Below are 10,677 nucleotides of genomic sequence, written 5' to 3'. Positions count from 1 at the left end.
CCTTCGTAACAAAATAAATCTGTGTCATATTTAATAGATTATTCGCCCTGTGACAAATCACATTACTTGCTATATTTATTTAAATGGGCCACGTTCCTTACCTATACTTGTGAAATATAAGCACAACAAGCCATATCGCGAAAAGCAGTGTACCGGTAACTTCGCACATATCAAACGCCCAAGGAATATGAGGTACATTGTCTAAAAATATGTCTGGCAATGGAGGATACTTCTTCATATCAGGCACTCTGTCATGAACGATAACCATTACAAAGGCAGTAATCCACGTGACAATAAATAAATATCCTAAACTGATGAGTGTCTTCCAGATTTCGGGTGGCAAATGAGAAGCGTGTCCGTCCTCTGATACCGAAGCTGAATAGAATTCGTTCTCGATAGACGTTTCATTATTGGTACCAGTACTGGGCATCTAAAGTAAAATTATATTAAACGTAGCAGTATTACTTTCTTCAATTAAAATAAACATTAGACACTTCCCTTCGGAGAATCATCCCTTTACCTCGTGCTTATTCTGATGATGAGTATAAAAATTTGTCGAGGGAAACAAATCCACATATCCCAAGTCGAATAGAACGGCGACATTGTCCCTCTGCAGTTGCTTTATGGCCAGATACAATTTCTTTATAGCACCAATCTTCTTTATGTTTAAAATACTAGATTTCAAGTCTTCTTCTTTCAGCGTCAAAAGTACCTTTCCGTCGATCTCATGGAAGTAAAACAAATCCGCGTATTCCTCGTGACCATTTTCTCTGAGCCAAGCTCTCACGTCGGAGGACGTCCACTCGATGACGTTTCTTAAGGACATGGTTGTGTCGTCGATTCGCATCTATCCTGCATAACAGATGAGTCGACACCTGTACCGTTAGAAATGGGAAGTGATTTATCCAGCAAGTGGGTGACCTTGTGACATAGCGATTACTTTTCTAATCACAAATCGCATCGACGTCGTAGCACGATTTCTCGACAATGCCAAGAATAACGAGTCGAGCGAATGAAAAGAAACGCCGTGTCGCAAAGCCGAATAGATGATCCGATCATATATAAGGAATTACATATAAGGATGCAGACTTAATCTTCGCACAAACACGCGGTCATTAAAGAAAACAATTAGTTGACAGTCTTAAATATTTACAAATTTCTCAAGAAAATAAAGAGGACGTTGAGGTTATAAAAGGACAAAGGAGACAGTTATGCTCGTATTCATAGTCAGACCTTGTACTTAAGGCTTCCTTAAATTTATCTTTAGATGCTCAATAGCCAATGAAATCATTCGTGGAGCATTTAAAGATAAATTTAAGGAAACCTTAAATATAAGGCCAGACTATGAATACGGGTCTTGGAACCAGGGACCTTGTATCAGCAGTCAGATGGTGTCTGCAGATAACCTAGAAGTTAGATAGAAGCTAGGCATTCCAACATTTCTTCAACCGGAGGAAGATGGTAAATATGTTTATTGCACGATTACTCACCTGAGGGAGGATCACCGCGCGCCCTGGGACCGCCGTGGTTATCTCATCGGGACATTTTCGCGCGTTCGACGTGCGTGTCACCGCGCCACGACTGTTCTCGTCCAAGAGAATCATGCGTCGGCAGTATCCGTGCACAGCGTCAACGCGCTCGACGGGGCCGTCGATCGTGGTAGATTGGTATACACAGATTGATATCCGCTGATCACCGGCGACGACGCGACTCCACCAGACTCCACCGACTCCTCCACGACGACTCGTTCGATTCGTGCGCACGCGACGCAACAACGCGGCCGTCACGTCACGCAGTCGTTAAATAGCCGCGCGAAAGAAAGAATGATCCGTGATTTCACGAAAGCTCGATAAAGGGATCGTATCGCCGGCCGTTGCCTGTTTTGCCGCCACGCGAGATCAATGATAATATGATGCTCTCGAGTGACGCGATTCTGACAGAACATATGATTCATTTTTTGCGATAAAAAAAAGGCATTGTTCCCCCACCAACTGTTCCTCTCAGAGCGCGTTGAATTCTTTATGACATTTATTGCTTCCGACGATTTATATATTTATAAATTGTTCACTCTAGCGTTTAAACCTCGAGTAAGGAATGAGGAAGGGATGATTGTTGTGTGAAAAAAATATAATGACGCAAATGCAATAAAAACGAACAATTGCTCCATTACAATTGAATTTTTAATTTATTTTTTCTCTTCGAACGTAAGAAAAGTCGATTGTTTTTACGTTGGTCGCAAAAATCCAAAATCCGATCCCGAAGATCAAGTTTTTCTCACCTTTGGGGAACTTACGGAAGTACTTACATACTCTAAAACCAATTAAGATAGAACAGATAACGCGATAATGTATCACAAGCTAATAATCTCGAGAATGTTTATTTCTACCAATATATAGAGGATGACCAATATTCTAGAATTGGAAAGAGATGAAAAATAAATTAAACATCTGCTTTATTGGTAGTTTTATGCAAGAAACAATAGACAACAGTAACATTGAAAAGAAGAAAATTTAAATCATTAGATAAATATAATCCTTTGAGGCTTACACTAATTTGAGTAATCACCTGCATGTAATGGTTTGTGAGGTGGCTCATTATGAATTCAGAAATCAAAATTATCACATATACGATTTATCTAAACAATTATTTGTCAAAGCTTCATGACACGGTTGGTGTCTGTATCGAGGTGAGTCACTCACTCTTGGATAATTATTCCTTCATTATACGTTTTTACGATTTTTATAATTTTAATAGAATCCGCAACAGTTGAGAACCTGGGAGTGATTCATCCTGGACAGAGATATTGTCGAACCAATATTGTGTGTGAATTATTTGTAACTTTGCTGAAGAAGACTCCAAAGAGAGTTGAAACGTTCAAGAATTCGTAATAAATCTGACATCATTTATCATTATATGAATTACTGTGAATTAATATTAATAATAATAATAACAACAACAACAATAATAATAATTACAATTATTATTATTACATGAATTAATATTTGTGCGCACCCATTTCCGCGCTGACTCTCATTAGCCTCAATTTTACTGTTTTTTTTTTATTTTAAAGACTGAGAGTCCGTTTCAAATTACTTTTGACTAAACAATTATCGTTTAAATAATTAACAAAAATTTTACTTGAATCAAAATAACAGCACTATCGGATTCTATGAAAAAAAAATGCATATAAGTAATGTATTATATTATTTTTCCGTCTCCCATTTGTAAAAAAATATATACAAATGATTATTCAAATTATATAAACATATACTAATATAGAATTATATAAACATATACTAATATAGAATTCTTCTTTTCGTGTTGAACATAAAATTGAACATACAAAGAAATTAAGATCCATCTATGATTGTTAACAAGATATTGTAATCAAGATAGCATGGATATCACTTGACAATTAAGTTAATTATCGATTAGTTATCGGAGTTTAGTTTCTCGCAGTCGCTCTCACGACTATATAGATTAACCTCGGTTCATTTCTATCAATATAGATTAACCCCGATTGAATTTACTCTCTTCGTATTTTTCCAATTCTTAGAACTAAAGAGAAATAAAAAAAAGTCAGTTAAACCAAGGTTAAAGTTAATCTACATTGGTAGAAATATAAATAATTGATATTATAGAAAACAGACAAGAGAGTGACTGCGACTAAACTACGATTAATTCATCGTTAATCGATAATTAATTTATCAAGCGATACCCGCGGTATCCATTACAGTGGCATTCTTATAACTTAATTGTATTTGCGAATGAGCAAGTCTTCGTGAAACAACCGGATGGGGATTTATTGCTTGATTAAGACATTTCTATCCTCCCTTATCCTCCCTGCTATCCCTCTTTGTCGCTCTACATTAGGCGAATTTTATGGAGTGCGACACGTTCATTTTCTACATACTTCGAGCTTTTTTTTGGGGTTGATTGTGTATTTTGAAACGAGGCAAAAATCGCAAAATTAAGCAAATTTACTAGAATTTATTTATAATTTCCATTAGTCAATATACCTAGTAAATTATTTTACTTTATTTTTACAATTTTCATCTCATTTCAAAATACACAATTGATACCCTTTTACGCACCTTTCGCCGATCGGGAATCAATTATTGTGTATCTTGAAATGAGGTGAAAATTACAAGTGAGCAAATTCACTAATACCTGTTTTCTACCAATATAAATTAATTCTAATCTCGGTTAAATTTACTCTTCATCTTTTTTTAATTCTTAGAACTAGAAAAAAAATGAAGAATTCGTAGGAAATGCAGTTTTCCAATTAAATAAAAAAATTTTTTTTATTCAATTGAATTCAATGGACTTAAAATACTATACCTATAAAGATTCTAATTTCAAGATTTATTTTAATTCATTTTCAATTACTGCGTGGGTGGTTCGTGACATTTTAAAATTGTACTTAAGATAGTCTTGAATATAAAAATCGACTATAAATAACGGCCTAAAATATTTATAATTTCATTGGTCAATACTTACAAGTAAATTTGCTGACTTTTGTAATTTTCATGTAATTGACCCTCTGATTGCCTACGACGTTAAAAACTGTATTTAAAAACCCGTTATCTAAAGCGACGGCGTAGTACGAAATTTCGCATTCAGCTGTATTCAACTTGCTCCTCTTTTATTCACAACACCTGTCTTATTACAAAATCCAAATGATCCAAACAGATGTCGTGTATTATTTGGCTTATACGTTATTTGTCTTGAACACTCGAGGAATGCGAAACGATCGTCACGATGACATATATATAAGAACACGTGGATTCTCAATTCTCGCAAACTTGTAAAAAGTTTCATTCATTTTCTTCCCATCACAGTCCTATATACCATTTAATGCGAATTAAATGTGAGAAACGCAAGAAAGATACACTACAGTCATTCGTTTTAACTGCATCTCGTCGCGTTCCCTGTGAAGGAAACGAAGTACGAAAGGGGCGAAAGGAGATACAAGTGAGATTAAATCGAACAAATCGAGTCTCATCGAATATCATTAATTTCTTATCGGTAGTTCGCAGAGGTCACCGTGGGTCGCAAATCGTCTCCCTTTAATTATTCTCCTACCGTCACACACGAGGATGCGAACGGGAATCATCGTGGTCGTAATTTAATTTTTCGCATCGACTCGGACTGATGGGGTCGACGACGGCGACGTCATTGACGCAGGTCGCCGTCGGCAACGCCAGTCCTACAGTCTCCTGCCGTCGCCAGTCTGTAACGTAACTCCGCAAGTAACGTCCGCACGCCACGACGCGACGCCACACAGCAGTCGTCGGTGGCCGTCGGGTTGTCGCGTGTACGTCAGCGATCAGAGTCGATAGTGCGTGGACATCGCTGAGGCTGAGGTGCGTGCGGTGCTAAGCAGTGCTGAGTTGGCAGTCTTGATAGGGCAGTCCCGCTAACTGTTGATTTGCATGTCGTACGGCACGTCCGTGTGTCCGCAACCCGCGCGAGTCTGGATAATGTTACGAATGAATGTACTTAAACGGTCTACTTAAAACAACGCTGCAGTACTTAATGAGCGATGAGCGGACAGAAGTTCCAGTATGACGAGAGCGGAGGGACATTCTTTTACTTTCTGCTCTCGTTCTTGGCGCTACTGCTGGTACCCGGGACTTACTACCTCTGGCCACGTTGCCCGAAGCAAGGTTAGAAAAAAAGAGACAGACAAATAGAAAGATCAAGGCGAACTCCATTTTTTCCAGACGAAGTAATTTACAAGCGCGTACAGATGTAACACTGTATATGTATGTATGTATGACGGATGAACGCTGTTTGCAATCTCAATTTACGTTGTGCTCCACCTTGATTCTTTATTCAATTCTTTTATCGAGACGCAACGTTTGACAACGTTACGCTCGTCCAATCTACGAGGATAAGGATTCTTAAATGAATTATCTAGCTATTTGTTTAATTCCATAATTCTGTGTACTTAAAAAATTAAGTAATTTGGAGTCGTATCGGTCATTCGCTGCAACTTGAAAATATATTGCAATATTTTAATGATTCAAAATATTGAAACTCATTTTCTGGTAACATAAAGAAAATAAGAATATACTTTAAAAAACATGTTTTTATTTCGCTATAATTAAGTGTTATATCAAAATTGCATTTCAAAATTAATATTAAAATATTTTAATGATTCAAAACATTGAAATTTCTTTTCCAGAAAATGAGTTTTAATGTTTTGAATTACTAAAATATTGTAATGCAATTTTGATATAATAATTGTAGAGAAATAAAAATGTATTTTTTTAAGTATATTCTTATTTCTTTATATTTTCATTCTTTTTTTTGCAAACGACTCAAAATGACAATTTTTTAGTCGTGGCATTGTATAGCAAATGATCGATATGTAGATGTAATACCTATATTTACCATGTTTATCTATAATATCATATTTCATATGTTAATAATACCTATGTTTATAATACCTATAATATCATGTTTCACGTCGAATTGCACATGAAAATATGAAAATCTTATAACGTATCATTTGAACAAACAGATAAAAGATATATGTGATTTTTAAGATTAATACTGATATTTGAGAATTAATATAATTTTATTTAATTATAATCATCGTGAAAATATCTTCAACTATTTTCTATACTTTATCGATAAGTTAAAAGAAACAAAGATTTAAAAAAATAATATATTAATTTAAATTTATTCAGATCCTGATCAGTTAGCCAAAGAATGTCAATGCGATGGGTGCAAAAAGAAGAAAGTTATTCTTCATGCGAACAAACCTTGGAAAGAGACTAAGGCTTTCTTTACGTAAGTAAAAATTAAATATTTTGTATTATACATGCAAAATATGAATTATAAATTTACACAATTGTGAAAATTGTCACAAAGTTAACAGTTTAGTTGGCGTTTTCATATGCAATTAATATTATGCTATTGTAGGAAATTTCTAATTATTGTGGGATGGATTATCCTGCTGCTCTTAGCCTATAAGGTGTCCCAATTTGACTATGAAATGGCCAACTTTGACCCGTACGAGATATTGAGTATACCACCTGTAAGTATAAAATAGAATTTTTATATGTATCGTTAATTTTGTTACGTAACAAAAATGGATGCCAAAAATTCCGATTGTAGGGTTCTTCCCAAAGTGAAATTAAGAAAGCTTACCGTAAGCTCTCCTTAATTCTTCATCCTGACAAAGAAACAGGAAATGAGAAAGCTTTTATGAAATTAACTAAAGGTAAGGAACGCGAGAGAATCTCTGCACAGATCTAAAATATACGATGTAAATATTGAATGTATATTGCGCATATTTTATTAAATATATTTAATAAATTTATAACACATTTATTGCATATGATAATAATGCAGCATAGGAAAGGTTGATAAAGATCGTTAAAAGTACTCGCATTTGAAATTAATCCTATAACAGTTAAAAATTAAATATTTGATGTTAATTTTTGAAAATTATCCTAAGAGTAAGTTGCTATTACTAATACCTTAAGTCTCGATATAAATTGAGTTGTTTTTCTATTAACAAAAATAGCTTACCAAGCTTTAACGGATGATGAAGCACGAAAAAACTGGGAAAAATATGGAAATCCGGATGGTCCAGGGGCGATGAGTTTTGGTATAGCTTTGCCTTCTTGGATCGTTGAAAAAGAAAATTCAGTATGGGTCTTAGGACTATACGCATTAGTGTTCATGGTTGCTTTACCAACGGTTGTAGGAATGTGGTGGTACAAGAGTATTCGCTACACTGGTGATCAAGTAATTGGCATTTTTATGCCAAATTTTTATATGTGACAAAATTATTAGTTGTTATATATATCCATATTTATCTCTAGGTTCTCTTGACAACAACCGAAATGTATTACTTCTTCTTCGTGAAAACGCCGTCTATGTCATTAAAGAGAGTTATCATGATACTCGCTGCTTCCTTTGAATTCTTCAAGAAGCGTAATGCAGAAATAGTCGAGAGACACTCTGACAGCGAAGAAGTTCCTTCGGTAAATTTAATTATATTTAATTTCTTGATTTTTTTTTTAAAGAACAATTTTACTATATATTATATATTTCAGCTTATCAAACAGCTACCTAACTTGGGAGAAAAAAATAAAGAAGTACCATTATGTCACTTGTATTCAATTAAAGCTAGAGCACTATTGCACGCGCATTTATCTCGTATACCACTTAATCCAGAGACACTGGATAAAGATAGACAGTATATTGTAAAGAAATGTCCATATTTGATTCAAGAAATGGTTGCCTGTGTCCATCAAGTTATACTTTTAGCTTATGCCAGAAGAGGTAAATATTCGATTTTTTCCAATGCAACTTTGTAACATATATGTATAGATGGAAACAATCATTGATGACTTTTTTTTATAGTACCGCGGGTACCAACCATAACAACTATAGAAAATTGTATGAAACTGTGTCCAATGGTCGTCCAAGGATTCTGGGAGTTTAAAAACCCTCTCCTTCAATTACCACACATAACGGAGGATAATTTAAAATACTTCCACGCGAAGAAGGTATTAGTGACACTATAACAAATTCTATCTACTGATAATGCTTGTATTATTATCAATAAAACCTCTTAATAACAAATTTATGACTTTCTAGCGTCAAATCAAAAGTCTTCAACAATTCGCACAATTAAAAGGAGAAGAACGAAGACTGATACTTCGAAATTTGTCAGACAGTCAATATGAAGATGTTATAAAAGTTCTTGGAAATATGCCGTACATTGACTTCAAAGTACGATCCGAAGGTAATTCATTATTTATATCAGTTATTTTCTTTTATTTTTGTAAAACACATTAATTAGAATAACATAATTTTTATGAGGTATTATATATCTTTTATAATTTACTGTATGAATTACTTCAGTAATCGATGATGAAAATCCTACTGTCTACACTGCTGGTGCTATTGTAACCGTAACAGTATCCCTTACGCGAAAAGATATGAAGCATCTGTTTGGAGATGATTCTGTTAATGAGCAAACGATGATCGAGGATAATAAAGCCGGCGGTGAAGCGGTTGAAGAAGCCTCAGAGGAACAAAATCAATCGACGAAAGCTACGAAGCCGGCATGGCTTAAGCAAAAGAAAGGCCAAAAGAAGTCACATAAAAAGGGTACGAACAAGAAGTTAGCTCCTGCTAAAAATACACAGGCACAGTCTCAGGCTGTGGCTAACAATACTCAGCACAGCAATACTCCTAATGCAAGAAAGAAAGACGATAAGACGGAGAAAGAGTCTTCCAAGGAGAAATTGTCGGATGTTAGTGACAGTGAAGCCGAGAGCGATCGAAGTGATGATGAGGATAGTCACGATAAAAAAGATGCGTCTCCCGATGACGACGATACCGAATGGGAAAAGTAAGAAGAATATTTATACTTACTCTTTTTACGTTCTATATTAAATAATTTCTTACATATCTCTTCCGCAGTCGAACTTAACGTTTCTTTCTCTTTCAAATAGATTCCAACAGAGGATCTCCAAACGGGAGAGAGTACTAGAGGGAAGGAGTAATTTGTCGCATGAAGTGCACTGTCCGCTCTTTCCTGATGTTAAGCAAGAGTATTGGTGGGTCTATATCTGTGATCGCAAAAGTCAAACGCTATTAACAACCCCTATACATGTCACGTCTTTAGCACAGTTTGAAGAGATTCAATTAAGATTCACAGCACCACGCTGGCCAGGCCTTTATACATTTACAGTGTGTTTACGTAGCGATTCATATCTGGGCTTTGATCAAGCTCAAGATATCAAAGTGAGTTATTTAAGAAACTATCTAAAAAAATTCATTTTTTAATTATTTATATTTGTAACGATGCAACGATGCTTTATAGTTGGATGTGAAGGAGGCACCAGAAATACCGACCGAACATCCGCAATGGGACATCTCGGATGAAGAAACTGCGGAAGATGTGGATGCAGCTGATGAACATTCCGAATTCACAACTGACGAGGACATTAGTGACAATGAATAATATCTGTTTCTCACATGTGATCGGAATAGATATTCTCTAAAAGTCCGCATTTTCCTCTTTTTTTACTTCTCAAATTAATGTACAATGGACTTTTATACGTGGAATTGCATAATCGTTGATGTATGTGGACAATCTAGAAAAATAGTCTGGTGTGTAAGATTTGTCAGTGTGGAGAAAGTAATAGCGAATAAAGAACATAATATTTATTTTAACATCGTTGTTCAATCCTCAATTTGGATGTGTTCAATCTTGAATTGAGATCTGTATACAGTTTTCTAATAAAATATATCAGTACAAAAAAAATATATCTATTCATATTAAGATGTTTTCTTAAACTCATTGTATGAACGTGTTCTTCACGATTATAGCGATATACAAAAGATAAATATCATCAAATCTGGGTTAAGTGAAAGTAGAAAAGATATTTAAGCTACACACATATACAGATCATATAAAAGATCACTCAACCGTTGTACTTTTTATTATAGACGCGATAAATCTAAAGCATTCGCTGATCTACTGCAAAGACAGTCTAAAAGAGTATTGTTAGCTAGATAGATCTGATATATGTTAACAATGAGCGTAATATTTCGTGCAATACAAGTGAGTATGTAATATTTTATATTTTTTAAAAAGCGGAATAAAAATTATTTTATTCATATATAAAATTAATTAATAAT

At 34.7% G+C, this 10,677-nt stretch overlaps 2 protein-coding genes across 2 annotated transcripts in view; one reads left to right on the top strand and one right to left on the bottom strand.

The window, feature by feature from the left end:
* Window positions 1-2,001, bottom strand: part of SMSr (Sphingomyelin synthase related) — a 2,874-nt gene extending 873 nt beyond the window's left edge. The window contains 4 exon segments of the mRNA XM_018457209.1: window positions 1-19; window positions 102-430; window positions 521-852; window positions 1,491-2,001. The exon segment at window positions 1-19 is cut by the window's left edge and continues 29 nt beyond it. Of these exon segments, the coding sequence (XP_018312711.1) occupies window positions 1-19; window positions 102-430; window positions 521-847 (675 nt within the window). The 5' untranslated portion in view covers window positions 848-852; window positions 1,491-2,001.
* A 3,467-nt stretch (window positions 2,002-5,468) lies between these two features.
* On the top strand, window positions 5,469-10,291 carry Sec63 (translocation protein Sec63). The gene is made up of 12 exons (XM_018457017.1): window positions 5,469-5,669; window positions 6,699-6,801; window positions 6,934-7,048; window positions 7,129-7,234; window positions 7,541-7,764; window positions 7,842-8,003; window positions 8,076-8,304; window positions 8,386-8,531; window positions 8,623-8,770; window positions 8,890-9,382; window positions 9,486-9,777; window positions 9,857-10,291. Exons 1-12 carry the CDS (start codon window positions 5,546-5,548, stop codon window positions 9,995-9,997), a joined length of 2,283 nt encoding a protein of 760 aa, XP_018312519.1. The 5' UTR covers window positions 5,469-5,545; the 3' UTR covers window positions 9,998-10,291.
* Window positions 10,292-10,677: the final 386 nt, after the last annotated feature.

This window comes from Mycetomoellerius zeteki, unplaced genomic scaffold (genome assembly GCF_001594055.1).
Source record: "Mycetomoellerius zeteki isolate Tzet28-1 unplaced genomic scaffold, Tzet1.0 scaffold62, whole genome shotgun sequence".
Lineage (NCBI taxonomy): Eukaryota > Metazoa > Arthropoda > Insecta > Hymenoptera > Formicidae > Mycetomoellerius > Mycetomoellerius zeteki.
Note: the sequence above shows the minus strand (reverse complement) of the source record. Positions and strands in the feature narration are given on the sequence as shown.